Source organism: Diadema setosum, chromosome 19 (genome assembly GCF_964275005.1).
Source record: "Diadema setosum chromosome 19, eeDiaSeto1, whole genome shotgun sequence".
NCBI lineage: Eukaryota > Metazoa > Echinodermata > Echinoidea > Diadematoida > Diadematidae > Diadema > Diadema setosum.
In genome coordinates, this window is record NC_092703.1 from 5,131,874 (window position 1) to 5,159,542 (window position 27,669).

A 27,669-nucleotide genomic window follows, 5' to 3' on the forward strand; every position below is an offset into this window, starting at 1 on the left:
GAAAACTATTACTTTAAAGAACAATCATGGCAAAAGAGGAAATATTTGTCACAAATGAAATAAAACCATCTAGAAAGATTACAAATCAATCTATATAAAACAGACTACTTTTTAAAGAAATGATGAATGGGTGCATAATATATGGATTATGAAATCATATTGTGATTTCAAATTTGATAATAGTAAATGCAATATGATTTACTGATAATAGTTAAGCCTTGAAATGTGCTTCCATACGTTCAAGTACATCAGACTCTAAGGCCCGAATTCACGAAGGTGGTACAAATCAAACCATGGTTTAAACCATGGACAAAAATCATGGAGCGCCAAGTGTCGCATGGAATATTTCGTTACGAAATTGGTCATTTCGTCGACAAAGTGACCGTTTCGTTAACGAAATTATCATTTCGTGGACGAAATGTTCATTTAGTTACAAAATGCTGTCACTACCTTACAAAATAATCATTTCATCGACGAAATGACTGATTTCGTAACGAAATATTCCATGCGACACATGGCGCTCCATGGTTTTTGTCCATGGTTTAAACCATGGTTTCATTTGTACCACCTTCATGAATTTGGGCCTAAGTATTTGTTGAAATTTGTATCTTGATTCCTACAAAATAGAACCACATACTATACCTCTATTACTTTAGTCCCTGTCTATTTCAACGTATATGTCCGAGGTGCTGCATATGCACATGTATGTTCGTGTGCATGTAGGTGTGTGTTAATGTGTGTCATGATGCAATCATGTGTGCTGTGTGTCAAATATCAAAATACAGCCAGAAAGTTCAACAAATATTGTTGTTTGACGGGTTTACTACACACCAATGATTAATCAATTGATATACAAAATGATTTTGAATTTATCAATTTGAAAAGAATTTTGAAATTTCACAAACTACATACTGAGAACAATTGCATTTGTAAATGTTATCTAGACAGCTCAATAACTGCTTTGTTTTTAAATAGGCCTTTACATGGGAAATCATGGATCTGTTGTACAATTACATTCCTTTCTGATTAACACAACAGTGTCTTTACATAACATTTCTCTATTCATTTATCAATTCATTAACTTCAACATATTTTGATAGAATAAAAGGACCTGAAAAGAGGTCAGGGAATCAGTTTAATATGAATTTATTTCAGAATTAGAATTACTAGACAAGTGAGTACTTTATATGCAGTAATCAGATTATGGTGGCTGGAGTTATGCACTATCACAGATTTAAGGATAGTCAGGAAGAAAACTGAGGAAGTTTTGAGTTGGAAAAGAATGAAATGTACTTTTTTCCCAAAATGAATGAGACTTAAATAAAACAGTAGATTACTGCATTATTGAAACAAAACAATTTTGTTTGCACCCTGCAAATAATCGACATAGAGCTTCACCATTTTTCCCCTGGTTTTTGTTTTGTTGTTGTTTTTGTTTTGGGGGGTATGTTTTATACCATTGATTTTGTTCAAAGAAAAAGATGTTACGAGTTAGCTAAATTGTTTGATCTAGTACAAATGCAAAGTACTTTCTTGGGCAATTTAGTACAATGTCAGGAAGTGTAACCAATGCCTTGAATAATTTAAACTTTAAAGGTTCAGATTGCCAAATGTTAACTTTTAAAAGGTGACTGCACATCCTTGTCAGGTCAAAGAACACAAAGTTTGACCCATGATTCATTGCAAATTTGTTTTAGGCAATGTTGAGAAAGTTGGCATTAGATCAAAAGTTAATTCATTTCTTGACAGTTCAGTCATGGGGACTTAGTGAAGCATAATTATTTTTAAGCAATTGATCCGAATTTGACTCCTAAAAATCTGCTAGAACTTTCGAAAGGCTAACCAGGCAAGATTTCTTTAGTATCAAGAAGGGCAAACTAAAATAAAAATTTAAAAAAATGTTTAGAACATTGTCCTGATAAAATAATGCACCTACACATTGTTCTTCTATGTTATGCTGAAATGAATGCTAAAAGAGACATCCTTTCTTTAAACTCAAGATGGCAGAGAAAGATGGATGGCAAAACTCCTCAGAATGACAGTCCAATAAATCCATGCTCAAGTGTGATTCAGAGTTTCTCCTTCTTTCTATAGTTTTAAAAGGTTATCAAATCATAATCAGGAGCTGTCACTTGATGTGTTTCAGTGGGCGTTGCAGAAGAAGAGCTCACAACCAATCAATATGAAATGAGCAATCTCATCAGCTTGCAGACACTTTGCTATTGGTTGTCTCTGTATCTAAGGATATGTTGCGCAGTTTCATATGATACCACAGAATGCATTGTGCGGTTTAATTAATCACATCACACACCAGCTGTTTTATGATATCCAGACTGTGAGGTTTCAAATTCTAGAAAAAGAACTGGGACTTAATTTATAATGAAGTTTGCATGATCTTGAGGTGACACTGAGTGGCTTCAAATTACTACTTGGATCAATCTGTTTGAGATGCTTAATTAACTTCTGGTGTGTCCAACTATGACTAATAACACATGCAATATGCACGGAAGGAAATTTATGACTTTAGCAGTTACCTTGCTTCTGGTATCTCTTGGAAAAACAGCAGCCTTTGCAGACTGTTCTTCGTACTTTGCCATTCACCCTGTTTCAACTACAGTGAAGGAGAATGAAGAAGCCACATTCACATGCAGTGTTTCCAATTTCACAAGAAAAATGCATCTGGGATGGATAATGGATCCCAAAAATCAGACTTTTATCATTTCCAAAGCAGGCAATTTACCAAGTGAGAGGATATCAACTTTGACCATCACTGGAATCAAACACATTAGACAGACACAGCATTGTACATTGGTGATCAAAGATGGCATCAATTCCCCGATACAATGCGAGTCAAAATCTGCTACTCTGAATGTCCAATACTTTCCGGATGATGATGAAATTGATTGTGGGCCAAAACATTTGGAGAACTTCCACATAGGTGACAAACTTCAAGCCTGGTGCAGCAGCTCTGAGGGAAATCCAAGAGTTCAGGTGCAATGGCAAACTGATGCTCATGGCCTGGCACTCACTTCAAGCTTTCGAGGAGGACCACAGATACTTCTTGAGCAAGAACTGACAATGACTCCATATCTCCATGGCAAGACACTCAAGTGCATTGTATCAAGTCCTCAAGTCTTCCCAGGAAAGGTTCACTCATGCAGTGTTGGAACATTTTCTGTCATCTATGAACCAAACCTATCCATCTACCCAAGAGAACTTCATGTCAATCACAATGACATGGGTACTTACTTGGTTGAATGCAGCGGAGATGCTCTTCCCGCAATACAGAACTACTCCTGGATGTGTAGTCCTGCCAATATCCTCAATGGCTGTAATTTAGATACTGCTTCCATAAATGTGACCCTGAATGCCAGAGCCCTTGAAACCTATGAGGAGCCCATCATCAACATCTCAGTAGCATGTTTTGTCTCATATGCTGAGGAAACCTTCAAAGCTATGTCCCATGTATACATAATGAGGTCTGATAATCACAACATATCTCTGGACTCTGACAAATCGAAGCCGGTGGATCCAAAGCTATGCTTGGTAGCAGTGGATGATAACATGATGGACAACACCTGGCAGCTTCACTGGATTTGTTCCCTTTGCTGGAGACATAATGATTTCACTGACTTTGAGATCCAGTGGAGTCTGGATGGAATTCCAATTCATAGAAACAATGAAACATTTTTTAATCGAATATCAACCTGCAGTTTTTTATTGACACTCAATAGAGTATCTATGGAGGATATGGGGAAGTTACTTGAATGTATAGTTTCTCATGATGCAACCTACCATAGAGCATTCAGGCAGATTTCACTTCAAAGATCAGCTTGTTTCTCATCGGGTTATGAGACTCAAACTATAGGTTCTTTTCGACAAGAAATAACAAACAAGTTTATCCACGCTACCACAGAAGAAACCAATCCCACAAGTTCAAAAAATTTTGATGGGAATGAATCTAAATGGCTACAGTTAAATAAAGGCATAATTGCATTGGTTGTAGGAGGTGTAATCACACTGGCAATAATAGCATTGACAAAAGTCTTGGTGTCACTCCGTAGGAGAATTAACTATGAAAAAAACATGGGAAACATTCCACAATACCTATCTTATGCCCCACAACTCCTAGCATACCAACCTACAAGCGCAATAGGAAGCATGTGTAGTTTGCCTACTGGTACAGAAAATGAGAGTGGAGCCCTTCCATTAACATCCATGAAATCTAGTGAAAACCAGGTCTTGGGCAATGATGATGGACCTATCACTCCCCAAACGTAGGCTTTGTTCAGTATCTTTCCCATGTTTGAAACACATTTCAATACCCCTATCAAAACCCATCTGCTAGAGCCTTTTGAATCATGTTTCTTGAGTTGTTGGATCTATCATCTTTATCACAAATAGAGAGGAGGACAGTTCCATTTTGACCCAAAGAGCAGAGATAAAGTTGTTGGTGTAGATAGATCCCCAGGTGCTACAAACATGTTACAAAACCGCTTTGAATCGCTACTAAAGATGTGTTTCTTGCTTTCTTTTTCACTGTTTGAAAGAGCTGTTTTCAACCTCTCCCCCCCCCCCCACCCCCACAATCAAGACAGTTTTGCTTTTATCATCTGCCCAAAACAATCTGAAGGTTCTTTGAAACCTTAATTCTATGTGGGGTGGGTTGATAAACACACTATTCTTGACTTAAGCAGTTGTAAAACCTCTTTAATAATTGGTTTGTGACCAGATTGCCCCCCTGTGTATCAGTTATATCAAGGTGTTGCATGAGCAATTGCTTGGTGTCTTGCAAGCACTCACTGTCGTTGCAGGTGTCCTTGCACGAACCTGAGGCAGTCATGACTGGTGGAATCTGAGCTTATAACATGACACTGTTAAAAATTCAGACTTGACTAGATGTGACCAATTTACTAGCAACGGATGGTACAACCAGTTGTGCCATTGTCATAGGAGTGTTTCACAATGTTCCACCACTTGTCAGTCACATTGGGTCAGCAGGAAGCCATGTAAATTCTATATTTCTAAATCCTTTGCTTTTATTTCAACTATAGGGTTTAATAATCCTTCTGTATTCACTGAAAACAAATCAGGTGTGGGAAAACTTCCTCTTAAACAATTCAACCAAAATCTCATATTTCATGTTTTGCACGACATTTTCAAGACAAAGATTATGCCAGTCTCAAAGCTATGAAATTGTGTATGCTAATGAGTATCACCCATACTCTACCTTAATCCTGATATATTACCTTAATCCTGATACATTTTGTAGATTGGTCCTTGCCTTTGAAGATAAATGTGCTAGGTCTAAAAAACTATTCAGAATTTACAATTTATACAGTATGACATACACTATCATATCATTACTGCAGAATATTTATTATCCAACTAGAATATCAGTTTTGTTAATATCAATGCAGATTTTTATTCATGACTGCTGCAACTCTAATCTCTGAAACAGGATTTGTCACTAAAATATATCGAGAAGAGATGTTGTTAATAGCACATGTATACATCTAGGATAAAATCTGCTTTCTACGAAACAACACATTTCTACACAAAGAACTTGATCTAGAGAAATGACGTCTACCAATATGCCTCCTCTCTTATTTCAAGTTTATGTCTGTTTTGACAATATGGTGAAAGATTCATTTTCTGACTAAATGTCAGTACAAATCTTATTATGATTAATGATATGTATACAAATGCCATAGAAACATCTTCTGTGAAGTAAAAAACAAAAACAAAAACAAAGCAAAAACCCTTGGTTGTCAACATATCGTACACAGACTCTCATGCCATGTGTGATGATATAAATTTCTGCAAACTACTTTTGTTCCATTATCTACATTTGCACTGTCATTAAATTTGTCACTTTGACACAGATACTAAGCAAAAGTGATGATACACAGGAATATAAAGTATTTAGCTCATTTCAATAATGTAAAGTACTGATAAGAGAGCAAGATTCAGTCTGAACTACTAAGAGCAAACAAAGCATGCAATGTACACACATGTATCAATAAAAATAGCCTTTGATGTGCTCACATGCTCAGTAAACAAGTGTTTTCTTGCAGTGTGGATGAGGTATAATATGGTGCTTGTGTGTTCTGTGAATATTTGGTGCATGGCTATCCACAATGACAAGATGTTTTCACACATCCACTTAATATCCACGGTCTAGAGATTTCTAGAAATTGGCAAGAATAAGCAAGAAATCTGCATTTAACTTGAGAATAAGGATGTAAGCTGCTGGTGTATACTGTACGCATCCATGATGCAGTCAGTCTAAGTAAAAAATATGGTAAAATATGATAATTGAACTGATATAAATGGCAAATTTGTGCTATTCACAGTGATGGAAAAAAAGTGAGATCCAAAGTCTTGCGATTTGAATCACAATCCATATTTAAAAATTTTTGCCAGTGTGGACATGAGAATCTAACCGAAAACTACAATTGATATTGCAATCCAAATTGCGAGAAACCATTCAATTCTTTCTGAATTATCAGAATTATTTGAGAAATAGGGAGATAATTTGCCCTAAGACAAGAGCCTGAAAGCTAGAAGAAATACTCTCCAGAATTCCTATCCAGTCATTCAAATCACGCATGACAACAGCTATATATTTTGATGGATTTCAGGCATGTGTACACAAACATCAACAAACACATCCATATAAATATCTATATATGATATTGATGCTATTGTTTATATGATTGTGTCGTTCATATCACAGAGAGTAGTAGTACTTGAAAACATCTACTTGTTTGAAAAGAAAAATGGCTATAGCATTAACCATGGTGAGACACAAGGAAATGGAAACATCCTGTCTTATGCCTATGAATAAATCTATCACAAAACTGTTTTATTTTCTTAATGGGTTTGTTTCTCATGTACTCAAATCCTCAAGAGAGACACAGCTTGGTTATACCCGATTCAAAACACATGAAAACATTATACTAAAAGAAATCTTGAAGGAGCTCAAATCAAATGGAAACCTATTATCAATATTCATATAGCAATTTCTATTCAACAGGATTAGGAAATTAATCATCTCACTGAAAGAGGGCGAGTTGAGAGTACTTGAAAGGACTCTGTCTTCCACGAATGTACGAAAAACCTCAACACAGGAAAAGAATATATAAAAGTACTTGATAAAACGAAACTCCATTTTCAAGATTATTGTTTGTTACTCTATGCAGTGATAAATTACAGTGCTCCCTGTCACAGCACAAACTCACAATACTTCTTCCTACATTCACTATGTTGTAAAAACTAATTGAAACCAACTCCTTGTCTTGTTTTAAATACCACTCCACAAAACCTCCACCCACTGGAACAAATCTAAATCCAGGGCCATCTTCTGACGGAAATGGTTGAATAAAATATTTTTCAGATGAAATAGGAGTATATTTCATGATGATATTTATTTCTGTTCTCTATTTAACCACATATCTCCACAACTGGGAAACATGATTGCATGGCATGGAATACTGTGCATAATTGCTGAGGTCTTTTGTGGGTGTGTTTGAGTAATTTACAGAGGGATAGTATGAGAATTGTTGTGTGGTGTATGGGACGTTATTTGGATGGTTGTTTCACTGCTTGGGTGATGATGTAAGGGTGTCATACATTGGCACAGGTTGGTAGGCATTCGCATTGCATCTAGGTTGTATTTGCTATTCCATAAATTAGAGTGAAATTTAGGAAGTATCTATTTTATCAGAGGATGCATATTGTTTTGACTTGTAAAGACTGAGAAATTGTCTTGTAAAGACTGAGAGAGTGGTAAAATTGTAGTCCTCCTTCAAGAATCTCTGAGGAGTGTGTAGACAGAGAACCTGAATATCTTCCCAATAGCAATTTTCAGCACTGCAATGAAAATTGTTGCTTTACTCAGATATAAAGACAACAATCATTGAATCTTTTGTGTCTTTCATAGTATTTCTTTAGATCATTTAATTTGACAGGTGCTATTCACACTATTCACAGGTGTGGCCAATGATATGTTAATGTGGGTTTGATACGATAAAATTTGGTATGCTGCCATCTACAGACTTTTGTCGTACAATTGCCAATTTTACAAAGTTAACAAACGAGCCATTTGCACACTCACTGGTGGTGTAGTTTCTTTATCAGCTGGCACAGATAAAGTGTAATCTACTTGTTGATGAACTGTAATTACAAATTCCCCCTAATCCCTATCGTGGCAGATTGCAACAAATGAGTTGACTTGCTTAGTAAATAATTATGTCAAGATTAGACTGTAACTGAATACTGATAACAAGGCTTAGCAGGTTCACTAACATGTAATTGCCTTGGCACACAAAGTTTAACCCGTTCTATACTAAATTCTGAAATCTCCACAGACTTAATATACAAGCAAACAGATTCTCATATGAAACAGGTTAACATACATTTTTTGTTCAGCATGGCCAAATCTCAGGGATGCATTTCTACTATTATTAGCAAAATTATCATTATCATCATTATCATTATTATAACTATTTATTTATTACTCCTGTTATTATTATTGTTACTATAATAATCATAATCAAAATCATTATTATTATAACCATTATCATTACTAATCACTTATGGGACCACAAACAAAGGCAAACTTTGGCATTGTCTATAAATTAAGAAATAATATGGTTACATAATTGTATACACAATAAAGGAAAACATGGAAAATGGATATGTGGTTGCCATTGATTAGACGGTATGCCCTACTTTATTTTAATAAAGAGCATAGTCATAGCCATTCATGTCCTCAATTTTGATGACATATAGTTCTATTTCTGTTTTCTGTATTATTACTTTATCATAATAAACTTAATAACATAAACATAATAAACATAATAATACAGTTCATCTGACATCATAGCTGGTTGTCCAATTGCATTAACCACATCTACATTTTAACAGATCAAATTGTCACCATGGAGCTACATTGTAGCTCCATGTAATGTTGCTCCATGTTGTCACTAAGCATAGAATTCTATAGCATCTTGCATGACCTTGGAGATTTGAAGATTGTAACCTTAGAAAGTGAGTTGATTTTGGATTTTCATCAATCATCTTCTTGTTCTCATCACATCAACATCACTGTTGCCTCCTAAGTGAATTATCAAAAAATTTACAAACTCAAACTTAGAGATGTATTGCATTTTTAAGACAAGTTCTTAAACTTCAACTTTCCTCACTGTGAAAGTTGGTCTGCCAAAGCAACGAAAACTGCCTGTTGTTGAGGAGGAGCCAGAACCTGAGCCTGACAGATCCAGATTGAGAAGCAGCTCTCCTGCTTTGTCTCATGCTTCATATACTAAGACCACAGCACCCATCATGACGGAGAAGAAACCATAGAAGAAGATTTTTGTGCTGACTGACGAGCAGGAAGCTGACATGGCTGACTGGTTGAAGAACCACCCTTTGCTCTGATATGAAAGGAACATCACAGACTGCCAAAGATAATCACAGCACCTGAGCAATTGTTCCAGGCAGCCACAAGGAACTTCATGGCAAGCACACAGATAATCCCAGATTGCTCTGCCAACAAGGCAGTCCAGGGACAACACCAGATGTTTTTGACCTCCATAAACTGCCGGGTTGGCCTTCCAGATGTCCATTGGCCTACAAGAACCTCCAGGGACCTCTGTGGATGCAAAAGGCATCTACATGGATCTCTCCCTAGACCACCCCAGATCATATCTGGTATGATCCGGCATGTATATGTGACTAGTGCTTGAACTATCTCAGTATATTTTGCCCCATAATCATGAAAGTTAAGTATATCATGGAGGTTGACATGTTACCATGAAAAATGTTCTAGTGAAGTTACTCAGTCCATGACAAATACACATCAAAAACATATGGAGTTGTTATTTGTCAAGCATGGATAATATTACACAACAATAAGCAAAAAAGGATTACCTCGCATCTATCCATTTTGGTTTTGTTGTTATTGTTGTTAGTGGGTTTTTTTTAAGTGCATGTAATGTACATGCAAGTTTATCTGATGAGAACTGGAGGGGTAAAGGTCTTGTACCAAAACAAAAATTCTTCTTTGCTCTTCTTGGTGTGGCTGTAGAAAACTTGCAGGTCTTGAATTTTAATGTTATGTTTTTCTTTTACTCATAGATACAGCCTCTTCATGTGTGTCAAAATCAAAGTCTTCTAATGTAATTTCCAAATGTTTCATGTTCTTGCTTGTTTTTCTGTTAGAATGACAGTTGGATGATCTTAATAATTCAAAGTGAATATGATTCATAAGTACTACTACCACTAGTGCAAAAAAGTAATTGTAATAGCAAAAATAAAAATTCATCGTGTTTACATGTCACTATCATTTACTGAAGATAATTAATAACACACTACCCAATGATTGCAGTAATAGTGAAGAAGTTGAGCTCTTTATTACTGCATTTGAAAAAGTCAATGTGTGATAACTTACTTTTGACATTTTAACCTTTGGAACTAAAGCAGTGCAGCGTAAGGTGCACAACCACTTTGCACACACCCTTGCCTTGCTATTTCATACAAAGATCATTGCTGTGGCTTTCACAGAGTGAGAGCTACATGTACATACAGTGTAGGCATACGTGGCCACTGCCTACACACAACGCATTCGTCACTTTGCAAAAGCTCCTGATGATCAGGATGTGTGCATTGGCTAGCACAATTGCGATTGAGCTAGCTAACAGTCATTTTACTTTTGTTCAGTATATAAAACAGCTACAGACTGCTTTTATTCAGGGTATGGTTGATATTAGTTGGTTGGATAACCCTCGAAGGAAGCTCCTCGGGTCACAGGGTGGAGTTGAGATCCCTTGGGCAACTAATATAAAAGGACAAGTTCACCTTCATAGACATGTGGGTTGAGTAAATCATGGAGGTTTACATGGAGTTCCAACAGGCTGTAATTATTCAAACAGTTGTCAGATTTCTATTGATGTACAAAAGAATTCCACAGATGTACTTGTGCCTTTGATGATCATTGTTCCAAGCCGCCATCTTGCTGAGCAATCTGAAGATTCATTTTGAACGTTATCATAATGTTGGCCATATTTTGCTTACTTATTTATGAAATGAAATGAAATTCTACTTAATGACAAAGCATGTAAAACAAAAGTCAATTCCGTTCAAAAATTTGTGCAAAAGTGTAAATCAGAGCTGTATTATGTGAAAATGTTTAAAACTGTACCATCCTGGAAAGCTGGTTTTATCACTTTTCGACTTGTCCAAATTTCCCCAAATGAAACTAACATGTAATAATCTTCAAGTATAATTCTTTATTGATAGATATATCAGATTAGTGCCCGCGTATGCCCATTCGAGTAATTTTCATCTTCATTTCAGCATTTTCCCCTCAATTTCTATTCGCGCATACTCGTGTCTGTACCACCTAGCTTTTATAAGAAGGGATAGCGAAAAGTAATTACCATCACAAAGACATATCTTCCTTTGAAATTGGCTGGTGATTATGCAATGAGACACGAGTCAATTGTCTTCGTATTGGCACGGCAGTTGCTGTTTGCCACATGCTTCAAATATTTTTGAGCGGCGGCTTCGAACATAGATCAAAGGGAATAACTCTTTTGTTACTCCATCTCTTCAATCTCCTTGAATAAATGTAGCAATATTAGAACACATCAGTGACAGTTTGAGGAAAATCGGACAATCCATTCCAAAGTCATGAATTTTTGAAGCACTGTTTCAGCTCAGTCACGGCTGGATGAGAAGACTACTATGTGTACAACGATATAACGAAAGAATATAAGAAGTTAAATTCAACATATTTCAATTTTTCTTGCATAACAAAAAAACACTCAACTTCTCTCTTTCAGAAGCAGGGGGAATCATATAACCCTCAACATATGTCAGTAACAAGTTGAAGAAATGTGCACTTTATTCAAAAAGTAAAGTTTTATGAAATTCTCTTTTTATTTCCCTTATATTGTTGTACCCATGTGACATTACACACTGCAGTAGTCTTTTCATCCAGCTGTGACTGCACAGATACTTTAAAATTTCATAACTTTCGAACGGATTATCAGATATTCCCCAAACTTTCACTGACGTATTCTACTAATATTGTTGCCTTCACTAAATCCACATGTACGTATATGAATGTCAACTTGTCCTTAACCCGTTCCGTACGGGAACCTGGTGGCCTGCGTATTGAGCCTGTGGGCATTTCAGATTTCAGTATGAAACGGGTTAACAATGCCAGAAAAAAAAACAGTCCACATGTGTATATGCCACATTACCACTACTGGTTTACATGCTTCTGTATGTTAAATTACTGACATACATTTTTATGTACTCTGATACTTGATAATGATAATCAAAATGCACTCCTTTGTTGTGGACTTTGGGATAGTCATGTTTACAGTTTATTATTCTTCAGAAAGGTCTCTACTGGGCATATTTTAGGAGTGATGACTTGTCACGAGTGAGAACTCAAAGGAGATTATTTCTCTTAAACATGCTCAGACTTGACCAGACAGGAGTAAATAAAGTTATGATTGCTTTTCTGCATTGCTCGATATCAGAAACATGCCTGTACCTGCTGCATATTTCCCATGAAAATATTTGATGCACACAGGATAATGTTTAATATGCCATTCCTTTTTTAACCAGGACATATCACAGTACATATAATTGAAGACTTTGCAGTATTTTACTTCCCCATTCTGTGATGTAACAGCACAATGACATCAAAGTGACAGCAAGGGAAGTTCTCTCTAACTAAAATTGAGCCTACAGCATTTAAAATCCAAAAGGGACGCTGATATTTGTGGAAGAGACACCATCTGTGATGTTGTTGCTATGTGGCTGACATTCCATGCTGCTGGGTGAGTTGCCAACTGCAATTAAACCTTGCTGATACATATAATATATAAAATTTACCTAACCAATTTTACCCGTGAAATAAGGTAGGGAGTATGAAGTTTCTGTGATTTTTTTTTTAAAGGCTGCGGTGCCTCCAACTGATGATTGACCTTTTCTCCAAGTTTTCTAAAGTGCACTGTAAAATGCAGATGATATCTACAGCATCAAATGAATGCAGTTGGTATGACAGTAATCACAAGGTGTCTTATAAATGTCAAAGTGAGATCTGGTAATTGGACCTCACTGCAGCCAGGTAATCATGTGGCAGACTTTCACTATCATACAGTCTTTCAAATCAATGGTCAGAAAGCCACACAAGTCTTTAGTTTTCGGGTGTTGTACAGACATATTACTCCATATGTTTTCTTTAAGTTAATAGTTCTAAGACAATTCAGATTTCAGAGCTAAAATAAAAAAAAAAAACTACAGCAATGTCAGTATCTAGAATCATTAATAAGTCTTCTTAACCGTGAGCTAGATATTGGTGCAAAGACACTCTCTGAATGAAAAATACCATCGATGTTGAATTTAAAATGTTTTTTAAGTTTCTGCCTTTCAAGAAAATATGAATAGGGCTGATCACATAGCAACTCACTTGTTAGACACCAGAGTTTGCATCAAAGCAGTGACATATAAATATTGACTGATGATTCTAAATCCTGATAGAGGATTGGGATGATGAGTCATTTTTTAGTTTCCCGAAAACTAATTTCACACATATTCACACTTGAAATGTCTAATACATAACAAATGCCCAAACTTATATTAATGTAGAGGTGGGCTATAGAGGGTCAATTTTAGGTCATATTTTCAGAACATGCTCATCACACCTTAGTTTGATGACATTTTGCCTACTGACACCATTTTTGAAAAAAAGAACAAAAAAAATGCAAAATCCGGGGTGCCCCGGCCGAAATCATAAAAAATCCAAGATGGCCGCCGTTTCGGCTTTAAAAAGACATTTTTGGCCATAACTCGGCTATTTTTTGGTCTATTGTGATGGTTTTTGTGTCTAACCCCATGTTTTAGGGGTCAAGGAGATGGATTATCATGATAATTTTAGTGGAAAACCTAAGCTTTTACATGAAACTAATCTTTTTCCCATATTTAGGGTTAAATTTCCTTCTCCTTTACCCCTACCCCAACCGCCATTTTTTTGCCTTTTTTCCGCATTTTTTCAAGTCATGTTAACTACCATACTTTTGATAACAAGTTCTAGCAATCTGGTTTTTTTTTTTTCCTACCGACAATACAGCAAGAAATATACAAATAACTTTAAATACGGTATACATGTATGTGTCATGCCAATACTGGTATGTGGCTGGTGCATTCAGAATGCACGGTAACTGTGGAACCAGTATTAAATACTGTATCTGCTTTATAGTGTCCATTAACATTTTGGTCCTAAGACCTTTAACAATATAACTAAATAAATATGATAATAAATAATAACAAATAACTTACATTATACATGGTTTACATATGTGTCATGCACATATCGGTATAGTGTGGCTTGCGCATTCTGGATGCATGGTACATTGTAACAGAAGCCAGTGCTTATACTGTATCTGCTTTGTAGTGCTGATAAACATTTGGTATTCAGACCTGTAGTGCATAACACATATGTAAACCATGTATAATGTAAGTTATTTGTATATTTCTTGCTGTATTGTTGCAAGAAAACACCACATTGATGGCTAGAACTTGTTATTAAGAGTATGGTAGTTAACATGACTTGAAAAAAATACGGAAAAAAGTGCAACAAATGGCAGTTGGGGTAGGGGTAAAGGAGAAGGAATATTTATTATTATATCTATTTATTTATATTGTTAAAGGTCTTAGGACCAAAATGTTAATGGACATTATAAAGCAGATACAGTACAATACTGGTTCCACAGTTACCATGCATTTAATGCACCAGCCACATGACCAGTATTGGCATGACACATACATGTATACCGTAAAGTTATTTTGTATGATATTATTTCTTGCTGTATTGTCGGTAGTAAAAAAAAAAAAAAACAGATTGCTAGAACTTGTTATTAAGAGTATGGTAGTTAACATGACTTGAAAAAAATACAGAAAAAAGTGTGAAAAATGGCGGTTGGGGTAGGGGTAAAGGAGAAGGAAATCTAACCCTAAATATGGGGAAAAGGTTAGTTTCATGTAGAAGCTTAGGTTTTACACTAAAATTATCATGATAATCCATTTCCTTGACCCCTAAAACATGGAGTTAGACACCAAAATCATCACAATAGACCAAAAAATAGCCGAGTTATGGCCAAAAATGTCTTTTTAAAGCCGAAACGGCGGCCATCTTGGATTTTTTACGATTTCGGCCGGGGCACCCCGGATTTTGCATTTTTTTCGTTATTTTTTTCAAAAATGGTGTCAGTAGGCAAAAAGTCATCAAACTAAGGTGTGATGAGCATGTTCTGAAAATGTCACCCTCTATAGCCCACCTCTATATTAATGTAATGAAACACATTTTGTACTTGTCATTTATTAGTGTCATAGTAGGATGCTTCTTTTCTTTATATTCATGGGATATGAAAACTGATCAAAACTCTAAGGGTGCTTTGATACAGTGACAAATATGGTATTTTGCAAATACGTATGTGGTTGCATACAGACAACTATCATAGAAATTATAAATGTATCTGCTTGTCATTGGCATAGACATGAATTCTTACTTGGCTACAAATAACCCATACTAGAATGGTTCTATTTTTCCTCTGCAGGAATTCCACAACACTTCAGAAATCGTGCAATCATGTGTCTTCACTCAGCAACAAGTATCATAGCCTTGACTGTATTTTTCTTTGCAATAACATGCACAGTGGTTGATGGAAAACAAGTGGGAGAAAACTCTGTGTATGCCAATATAAATCAAGATGTTGAAATGAAATTTTATGCCCCACAAAGCTGCGGTAACTGCACATACAGAATTCTGGTAAATCATGAAGTCTTGTACATCAGTGGCAGAATAAGACAATTAGATTTTGATCATGACAAGCATGAAAGGATTTTCATCAAGAGGAAGGCTTTCTTTGAGAGTTTTATTGTCATTCTAGGAATCACCGAGCTACGTCCCTCCGACAAAGGCCTTTACAAGTGCATATTTAAGAGTGGCAACTTTCACACTGCACAGACCTATCAACTGCACATACACTATCCTCCAACCAGAGCGACTTGTAAACAGCATAATGTAAGCATGTCGCATCTTCAGTGTACAGCAACCGACGGATCCCCAACAGGAGGAATTGTGTGCTATTCAGAGGTCAATGGACGATCAACAGGGATCCTCCCACTTTCCACATCCAGACAAGAAGATCTCATCATTGCAATCTTCTGGGGTGGTAGACACAACCACTTAGCCTGCTGCTCTGTGAGCAAGATTTACCCAAAAAGTCAAAGAGACTGTACAGATTTCCTGTGGAATCACAAGAGCTCACACCGTACAAGCGAATTAAGCACAGAATCAACAAGAGAATCAACACCATCAAGACATGACCAAGCTCGGGTTGCATTAGAGGCCGAGGATCATGCTGCAAGCTCTAGGACAGTGACTACATTTGTTACAACACAGACATTCTTACTTCTTTTGTACTTGTTCATGACTTGCGATTCCAGATATTACACGATCATCCATGTAGCACTAGTACTATCACTCTTCTGTGGTTACTGCAGTTCCATGTTCATAAATTTCCAAGAGGGTAGTCTAGCAAAGATTGAATTTCCCTTCCCTCTCTCTGAGGATGGCATTTCCTTTCAACTTCAAATGGCATCATACCCCCCATTCTATGTTAATGGAAGAATAGTTCCCGATAACTTAATGCCAAGCCAAAGACAAAGATTCCATGTAAATAAAGCCCAGCATGTTCAAGATGGTATGAATGTATACACTGTGGTTTTGAAAATAGATAACATCACTCGACATGACGCTGGTACTGTTTCATGCTATGTATATCAAGGGGGTAGTGTGCTATCAGAACTTACAATTCGAACATCAGTATCTGTTGAGTTTCCACCCAGTAAGGCAGAATGCAAGCCTGACAATACCAACAAACCAGATCATCTGGAGGGCTGGCTTCTGCTGAACTGTACAGCTGGAGTGGGCAGTTCTCCAGGTTTCTTCAAGTGCTACCAGGATGGTTTGATCCAACCACCACGCACTGACCTTAAGCAGAATTCAACACACATCACACAGGTCATGTGGGTGCATGAATTACATCCTGCATTTTGCTGCTCATCCTCATACACTGATATGAAAGAAAGATGTCAATGTTCTGATTTTTCATGGGACCCTACAATACCTGAAGGGGTACCGAGCAATGCCATTCCATGTCCCGAAGCAGATGGAACCTCATCAAGTGAGCACATTTCAGTCAAATCAACCGTAGAAACACCAAGAAATCACAAGAATGGTGAAGAGAGTGCTGCAAGTGCATTCATGTCATCTCAACAAACCATACTTACTGCTGTCATTGCCATCTTCCTCAATTGGTTTGTCAGTCAAAGCCCCTACCTTGAAGCTGTTTTTTTCACTGTGTGTTTGTCTATATGTTTATTTCATGTATTTGTCTTTTAACAACAGTACTTTAAGGTTGTTCATTTTTGCCACTACATGTATTTGCGGAGGCACATTTCATTGCCTTCATGGCATTTGTCGACGTTCTCCATTCCGCACTGGAAAAATTTCCTAAAATTTCATAATTTTCTTAACCTCCTCTTTCCTATATCTCCTAATGCATACCCCATGTGCCTACTCTCCTGTCTCCTGTCAATATCAAACTACAACATATACAGTCTTTGTATCAACATCATCTTGCCCCTTTTCTTGATCTCTAGAGGGCTATAGTAGCATCAGAAGGCTCCCACTCACTTTCTGCCATCAGCCCCAGATGATGATGATGATGATGATGATGATGATGATGATGATGATGATGAAACAGCATTTGTATGGCGCCATTTATCTGTTAGAAACATTCAAAGGCGCCCGTCTCATAAGATCACCAGTCTCAGGTTATCAACAAACAGCAGCTCACATTTCCCAAGATAGAACTCCTCCGGCTTGTCTGGACAGAACATCTACAGCAATGACAAAGTGCAGAGGGCTATGCACTGTGTCCTGGTGTACTCCAGCCCTCATATGAAAGCATCTGCTGTCACTAATGCTGTTTAGAAAATACAAAAATACCAATAACTGCTCTTTGTAAAGCAATCAGAAATATCCCTCAGAACAACACAGTTGGATACATTTTACCAGATCATCAAAGACAACCAAAAATCAAACACACAACAACAAAAAAACCTTCTCTTTTTACCGCTTCATTTTTCGTGCAGTTGAGGCATAGAGAATATTGGATCCACACCATATTTTGCTATTAAACTTCAGTTCATAAGGTCTGCCCTCCTGTCGCCATTCTCTACAAATATTCGGTGCATGTTCCACTTACTTGATGGCATGGCAGCACCACATGTATGTGGGTCACTTCCTTTCTCCATGTTGTGCAATAAAATAACACATAACAGACCAGTTTGATATGGCATTTGGCCTTTGCTTTTTTTTTCATAAGGTCAGTCATCCATTCCAAATATCCTCTTTTACCTGTTACCACTATAGTAGCACACAATTCAAACCATGGTTTATGCAAATTTCTTCTGCATAAATACGATTGACAGATTGTGAACGCAACAGACATCCAGGAGCAAGCACGCATTCATATAAATGTAAAAGATATATGCCAATTGTATGCATATTTCAGATCATGATCTAAATTTGTCCATGGTCTAGGCTTAAAGCAGGTTTAAACCACCTTGTTTCATGAATGCAGGTCTATGAGTTTAGTCATCAAAACAGATGTGTAATTGTTAGGTAATCTTACTTTGCTTCACAAATTCATCAAATTTAGTTTGTAAGATCAGACACTTTCCTTCCTGTTTCAATTCCTTTTCAGATTTTTCCCAATTCTACAAATTCTCATCAATCATGAAATATCTTATGTAAGGCAGGCAACCTTGGACTTTCTTTGAAGCTAAATCTTCTATGGTGCCATTGCCCTCATTACTATTTAATACAGACTAGGCCTGCCAGATTTCTCTTTTTTGTGCCATCTGCTGAACAATCACAAACAGCATCTGCTGGCCTCCTTCACTTATCTCCTCAAACTCCACACACATCTTTCTTCTACATGATTTCCTTCAGGCTTCTCTTAAACATACTGTGCTGTCTGTTTGGCTACTTTTTACATTTCACAACCATGGCCACTCATTAGCAAATGCAAAATGATGAATATCACATGATTCCTCTCTTCCAGGATATGTGCCACCACATGCAGATTACAACATAGATCAGGTGGTGTGGTCAATCTCTCACAGGTCTTTCACTGACTTGCACACAAGTCTTTCCTAAATGTTGCCTACTTACTAAGATGATAAAATGATGAAAAAGTAGTTCTTTAATCAAATTTTTGCAATGCCATTCAAACCATCAATTCTCATAGTACAGACATCAGTCAACATTGACAGTGAATAGAGAATATTCTAAATGGTCTTATGTAGTGTTTGTGACTACCAAACAAGGAAAAGAAAATATGATTTTTCATGGTTTTCTAAAAGGAAAAACATTTCTCTCATTGTTATTCAAATAACCTGCAGAAATACATTTCAATAAAATAAAAACATGTATTAAGAGAATGATAGATCTAACAGGGCGGTGAGTTGGCTCAGTCGGAAGCTCGTCTGCCTCACAATCACGTGGTCTGGTTTCGAACCCGAGTCTGGACTGAGCAATGTTGTGTGTAAGCATACCGTCCCCTCTAGCAAGAGGCAAAACACTGCGTCCCTTGGATAGAACATAAAATGGAGGTTCTGTGTGTGAGAGAGTAACAACTCATGCACATAAAAGATCCCGCTTCATTCATTCACATAACCCCATGAAGTGGTCCCAACTCACATCCAACTAGACCCCATGGAAGACCAGCTAAATGTAGCTGAATATGGGCTATCCAGCCATCTTCTCAAATGGAAATGAACAAACAACGAACAGATTTATAGCAAAGTTGGATCAGTATGGTTCATGTGTACAATATTAATGAAAGCTGCATCAAACAAGACATTTTCTTCATTCCAGAAAGACCATTAATGTAGAATTTAAAAAGTTCAACTATTGTTATGATATTTAGCATGACTGATTATGTACATTTTGATGACTTTTAAATAATTTGATTGCATCCCTGTCATAGATTCTATAACCCGTTGAGGGCAAGTCCCGAGTAAGGCAGATGTCTATGGAAAATGCAAGTTGTAGCAAAATCAAACTGTCTTGCTATGTGAAAAATGCATAATTACACAATAGTGACTCTATTACGTATTTCCCTTAAAATTTAGTCTACACACATCAGAGTTTTGCAATATCTCTGGCAAATTAATGATCACAAAAAATTCAGCTAGTCACTATGAGACACAACCCATATTTACAGTAGTCCGGTTTTTACATGCTGTATGTGCCTACTGAAAAATTCATGTAAATGTTTTCCTTCTTTTTGTCACAATGCATTCATGAAAATATTCTGAAAGCATTTCTTCATGATAACACTTTCAAATCTGGACTACTGTTTATTGCTCTGGAGCTTTGCAGCAAACAATGTCTTAGATAAATTGTGTTTAAGAAAATACAGAAGAGAGAATTTAGAATTATTCTAAGATGCGGACATGACAAGGGTATTATTTCAAACATAAAATATGTAAACCTTGCCAATGTACAATGGCGGAGAAAATTATCATTTTGATATAAGAGATATACATGTTGAAAACATACATATAAGGTGGCATATCATGATTCATGAATATTGTTGTTCAAACAAAAGACTATATTCAAAAACCTAGGTTTATCTGCACATGTTCCAAGAAATCTATTTTTTTGTTTGTTTTTAAAAAGAAATATGTGCAATATATCTTTATAAAAAAAAAAAAGAATATATATATATACTGTTATCCTCTTTCTGTAGGCCTACATACAGCTTGACTATTACTTAAGTTGTTTATATAACATTTGTTTATCTTCATTCAGTATTGGCATATTGTAACTTGTATTTATCTTCATTTTATCTGGTTAATTTGAGTACACTCAATGCTTATATGTTTTTGTCAGATCATGTTTTAAGTTCTCAATCTTTTTTCCTCAGTAGAATCTCACTTTGATTTTATCATTTTGTTTCACCACAACATGATTGGATTTGTTGATGAACGTGATTTTATTTTGTATTGACAATATACTTACTATAAATGTGAATAAATTCGTGTTTTGATATCATTGGATGTATTTGAATATCAGTTCTTGATTGAAAGGTTTCCAAGACACATGTGGAAATAAATTCATGTAGCAGATCGATTGTTTTTCACCATACTGGTAGGGAACTTTTCCAAATGTTGTAAAAATGCAAGTAACAAACAAGTTTGCTCTCCCAACATCCCATATATGTAGAGAAGATGCCAGTGAGTTGTGTTTTGTGTCTATGTGTGCCTCAGACTGCTGGAATCTGTGTGTAGGATATGTTCTCCATGTGAGTTTGCCGCTCGTTTCATCACAGTTAGTCACGATGCAATGGAAAGTTGCATTGCCTTCTTCATTAACGACCTTGTCACCTGGTTCCTGGTGAAAAACATTTGATCCAGAAAGTATGAATGATGATGAACTCAAATGGTTTCTCAAAGCAGCAAATAATATTACCAGGAGCAGCATTTTTGTGGTGAGCAGCTGAAGAAAACTTCTGAGAGTTGTACAGTGTCTGGTGTAGGATGTATTCAAGGTTAGTAGTTGAAGACTGAAGCTCTTTTTACTATATGAAGGCAGATACATCCTTCAGAAAAATAAAACAAGAAAGTCATGTTAATCCTTTTGGCAGAATTTGGGGAGTAAAAAATAGAGTTTAGTCAATATTTCATGTATAATGGACATCCCAACAGGGAATAAAAATATTTGAGAGCCCTTCAGAGTGTTGTGTCAGGAACTGAGCCAAGTTTTAGATAGATTGTCAAGTTCATTACTTCAGGAGAAATGAAGAAAGTAAAGAAAATAAAAGTGAAAGTATGACAATATTGTGCAAAGAGGATCAAGTAAACTTGACAATCCATCTAAAACTTGGCTCAGTTCCTGACACTATACTCTGAAGGGCTCTCAAATATTTTCATTCCCTATTGGGATGTTCATTATACATGATAAATTGACTACACTCTGTTTTGTACTACCCAAATTCTGCCAAATGGATTGAAGTGACTTTCTTTTTTTTTTTTTTTTCTGAAGGATGTGTCTGCCTTCATAAAGCAAAAAGAGCTTCAATCTTCAACTACTAACCTTGAATACATCCCGTACTAGACACTGTAAAACTCTCTGAAGTTTTCTTCAGCTGCACACTACAAAGATGCTGCTCCTAGTAATATTATTTGCTGCTTTGAGAATTCATTTGAGTTCATCATCATGCATACTTTCTGGATCAAATGTTTTTCACCAGGAACCGGGTGACACGGTCGTTAATGAAGGTGGCAATGCAACTTTTCATTGCATCGTGACTAACTCTGACGAAACGAGCGGCAAACTTACATGGAGAACATATCCTACACACAGATTCCAGCAATCTGAGACATACATAGACACAAAACACAGCTCATTGGCATCTTCTCTGCATATATGGGATGTTGGGAGGGCAAACTTGTTTGTTACTTGCACTTTTGCAACATTTGGAAAAGTTCTTCACCAGAATGGTGAGAAACCAAAGATCTGCTACAGATCCAGAACTGCAACATTAAGGGCTCATTACTTCCCATCCATGGATGAATTTCACTGCAGTCCTCGGAAACCAAGGGCATTCAGGGTTGGGGAAAGGATTCATGTTCAATGTGAAATTCCACGAAGCAGCCCTCCGGTGGACCTGGGTTGGAGACTCTCGGTGCAGAATGGTGTAACGCTACCTATACCTCAAGTCATGGATCATGGACTTACTCGAGTCCTGTCATACGAGTTACTTGTGAGTCATGAACTACGCCTTCAAACCATAGTGTGTATTGTGACTAGCGAACTGGCATTCCCTGGTAGAAGCCTAAACTGCTCGATTGGTCCAATCAAATTACTACTCCAACCAAAGGTGATTGTCCATCCCAGAAATATCATTTTGACAAATTCTGAACCAGCTTTACTCTGGTGTATGGCAAGCGGATATCCCTCAAATTTTACGTACACTTGGTCATGTTCACCTGATGGATTCATGACTGGATGTAATAGTCAGTCAAATACAGCAAGTTTCTCCATCCTGAGGGATCCTTCCAAAAGGATGGGTACAGAGAGCATTGCCATCCATGTGAAGTGCACAGTCTCCAACACAGAGGGGGATGCTTTTGACATGGTACTACTGACAATCCAACAAACAGAAATTGTCCATGATAACAGGGGAACTGACAACATGGAAGAATGCAATGATGTTCATCCAAATGTGACAATAGAAAGACAGAAAAGTAAATATTCTAGAGACACCCTTGTTTCCTGCCATGTAGACTTGGTTGACTTGAACGAAACAGAAATTAGATGGTATTGGGGCAATACCCCAGTTGAAGAAAATGATTCAAGATTTCTCACAGCATCAGCAGAATCTGCTTATGAACTTCATTTTAAAAATCACTCTGAACATCTAAAAGGCACAAATGTCACATGTGAGGTGATCTTTCGTGAGAGGAAGTATACATCATCACTCAGTCTTGACTTTGGTTATGACACGGAGGAGCAGACTGAGTTTTCTGTGACACTATCACCTGTAAAACCAACTATGAAGTATCCAGCACATGGTTCATCTACAACAGTTCCTTCAATGTCACCACTCCCACAACTAGAAAAGGAACAGTTTGTCATCTCATCAGAAGATGCAGCCACAGTAAACATCATTCCTGCATACCCATCACAAAGCAAACTTGCTATGTGGCAGATTTTGACTGTAGCAGTTACTGCAACCATCGGAACAGTTTTCCTACTTATTTGTTCAGTCGCATTCATCAGCTTTAAAGTTATCAGACATCTCTCCAGTAGGGATGCACATTTCTTACAAGCACCAAGTCCTGCAAGAACTCAACAAGATCTTGTGGATGTAAGTGAACCTGCCTATGAAGTGCCACTTATCCATCTCCAGGAAGCGCATTTCCGCAGAGAACCAAGTTCTCCGAGAACTCAAAAAGATCCTGTGCATCCTAGGAGTGATGACAGAGAATCTGTCTACGAAGTACCAGATGTTCAGTTCCAGGAAGTGCATTTCCAAAGACCACCAAGTCTTGCAAGAACTCAAACAGATCTTGTGGATCCCAGCTGTGATGAAATTGAACCTGCCTATGAAGTACCAGATGTAAAGCTTCATGGAGTGCATTTCCTGAGAACACCAAGTCCTAACAGAAGTCAGAAAGATCTTGTGGACCCTAGCTGTGACAAAAGTGAACCTGCCTATGAAGTACCAGATGTTCAGCTCCAGGTGGTGCTGGCACCCACTGTTCCATCTCTTCAACCGTTCAGACAAAACTCACTTCCCATGAGACACCTGCACATTTATGAATCCGCAGTATTTCAAGATCACCAGTCTGAGTCTTTTCTCAGTACTTCCCCAGAGAGCTGGTCCTCTAATTTTAGTGATAACTATTACATAGAAACAAAAGGAAGTGATCACTTTGAAGAGGGGGACACAGACCAACAAAATGTTTATTGTAATGAGTAGTTTCATAAATATATATTTTACCAGACTGTGTAATGTCTTTTAGGCTCAAGTAACTCCACAGCGAATTTCAATAAACATGAGCTCTGCACTTGAGCATTGGAATAACTGATCAATGCACATAAGTTTTAGCTTAGATAGCCAGCCAGCATAAATTCTGAAAAGTGGTTGACAGAAAGCACTTTTCCTAGATATACCAGAGACCTTGCAAAAAGTGTGAACAACAGAAAATATGCACACTTTACATGGCACTGTACAAGTGTCATGTACTGCCAACATTTTGCCTCATATCAAATAAGTTCATATAAGTTTGCCCCAACATCACAGGGACTCTTTCATAAAATCAGACATTGCTCCACTTCCATGACAGTACGTTTATTTTAAGTGTTTAATATAGACATACCATCAACAAAAGAGAACATTCATTGCTTTTTTGAATAAGTATCTGGATTTTAAAAAAAAGGGATTCTTTTTTTCACAAAGACATTAAATATATGTAAAGAGATCACAGTAATTTTCTACAATATGGTACTTCCATACTTTGTTTCAGTCATCTTGAGGTAGTGTTGCCTCATGTTCAATTACTCTCTAAAAAAAAATCGAGTGAAAATATTCACTCCTAAAAGAGTGAGTACAAAAAAGAGTGAATTTAGAGTGAAATTGGAGTGAATTTTGAGTGAAAATGTTCATTTTCACTCGTTTTAGAGTGACCTCAGGGATCACTCCAAAATCTTTGAGTGATCCCTGAGGTCACTCCAAAATGAGTGAAAATCAACATTTTCACTCAAGATTCACTCTAATTTCACTCAAAATTCACTCTTTTTTGTATTCACTCTTTTAAGAGTGAATGTTTTCACTCAATTCTTTTTTTTAGAGAGTACAAATACCAAGTTTCAAAGCATACAACTATGTAGTTCAAATATAAACTTTATAGCCTTCTTTGCGATTGTATCTTTACTGATTTATATAAATTAAATATCAAAATTGTTGTGTATATAGTGTTACTATCAATTCCACAATAGCAACACCAAAAAGTATCCACTGGTGTAATTCTATAATGTCCATACAAATTGAAAGTGCTTGCTATATGTGCATCCAAGACTATGCAGAAGGCCTCTGGCACTTTTATGAAATGGGACATATCATGTAATCAGGAATATTGAGAAAAACAACTATCATTGCTAAAAAGCTTTATCTTCAATAACACAGGAATCAAAACGAAAGTATTTCATGCATCCACAAGTAATTCCTAATAAAATCTTTAAAAAAAAAAATAGATAATCAGACATACTTGCTATTTCAACCCCTGCTTTTAAGCAAAGAAAAGTTCAAAACAAAAATTGTGAAACAGTATTTATTATACTAGTAATTGACGGAACAATAATGAATCACAGCAACTTTTGAGTACGAGTAGGGTAAGGGCTGTTTGCTTTTTCTATTTTCTACAACTAGTGAAAAGTTGAGTATTATACATATCTATTAAATAAACTATGTGCTTATGAGAAATAATAATTTGGCAAATAATTTTAGTTTTCTCAATGCTTTTTCTTTTCATTTTTTTCTAGAAACTAAAAATCGCATAGTTGTATAAAGAGTACAAGTGGTAGTTTGAGTGCACGGAATATAATGTTTTGTTGTGTGTGTGTGTGTGTGTGTGTGTGTGTGTGTGTGGGTGGGTGCCCACGCATGTGTGTACCATATATGTGTTGAACTTTGAGTGGTGTGCTAAAGGACTTGATTTTTTGACCAACAGTTGCCAACCTCTGTTTTGTTGTTGTTGTTGTTGTTGTTGTTGTTGTTAATGTAGTGCAAAATATATTTTCTTAAGACAAGAGTCATTTTGCTTTGAAAAAGAATAAGAAATCAGTCACATAAAAACATTACAACAAAATGAAAAAAAAAAAAACAAGAATTAGCCCACATCCATCCAGTTTTTTGGAAGTACATACATGTACGTGCAACGTTACCTGATCAGGTCAAACCGAATTGGTTAAGATCTGTTACTGAAAAGAAAATTCTTCTTTTGCTCTTTTTGGTGTGGCTACAGAAAATCTGCAGTTCTTGAATGTTAAAATGGTATTTTCTTTCACCTATAGATGCAGCCACTTCACCAGTGTCAAAATCAATGTCTTTCTAATGCAATATCATGTGATGTTTCATGCTCTTGTTTGTTTTTCAGTTAGAATGTCAGTTGAATGATCCTAATAATTCAAAGTACATAAGATAAGTGCTACTACTACTAAAACAAAAAGTAATTTGTAATAGTCATGATAAAAATGTGTGGTGTTTACATGTCACTATACACACCATTTACTGGAGATAATAACATGCTACCCAATGATTACAACGATAGTGGAGAAATTGAGCTCTACTACTTTATTTACAAATGTTTGCATGTGACAATTTTACCTCTTGACTGACACTTTAACCTTTGAAACTGAACCTTACTTTTAGCATTATTTCAGCATTGTACAATGAATCAATAAAATCATGCAAAATGTTCCATTGAATGTCCCCGATGATAATCAAAGATCAGTCGATCTTAAGATGTTTGTTTCCATGGACTTCTTTAACAAACTTTGCTGCTCACTGAGTGATATTAATTTAAAACACACACAATTGGACCCCTCCCCTCCCCTTTAGTAATGACAGAATGATATTTGGTCAACATGAACATCATCCTCTACTGCCACATTACCACTTCTGGTGTACATGCCACTCTAAGTGAATCACATGAATTTACTCTGATCTGATACTTAAAGAGACTGTACAGTACTGGTTGAGGTGGGGTTCATGTTTTGAACATTTATTAAGTGAGATAATAAGAAACCTCTTATGAAATATGAAAGAGCATGTAATTCTGAGAAGGATTCAACGTTTATTTGATGAAAATATATTTCAAAATGGCTGAGACATAAAAAAATTATAATGATAAAAGGTGACAGGCCACGCCTTCTATAACAAATTATTTTGTTTCACCATGTTTTTGGGTATCTCAGCCATTCCAAAACTGATTTTCATCAAA

General features: G+C 36.5%; 2 protein-coding genes across 2 annotated transcripts in view; one reads left to right on the top strand and one right to left on the bottom strand.

The window, feature by feature from the left end:
• Positions 1-27,669, bottom strand: part of LOC140242911 (5'-nucleotidase domain-containing protein 1-like) — a 314,572-nt gene that overhangs the window by 209,766 nt on the left and 77,137 nt on the right. The window lies entirely within an intron of this gene.
• LOC140242831 (uncharacterized) lies at positions 15,467-24,288 on the top strand. The gene is made up of 2 exons (XM_072322583.1): positions 15,467-17,403; positions 24,075-24,288. Exons 1-2 carry the CDS (start codon positions 15,671-15,673, stop codon positions 24,286-24,288), a joined length of 1,947 nt encoding a protein of 648 aa, XP_072178684.1. The 5' UTR covers positions 15,467-15,670.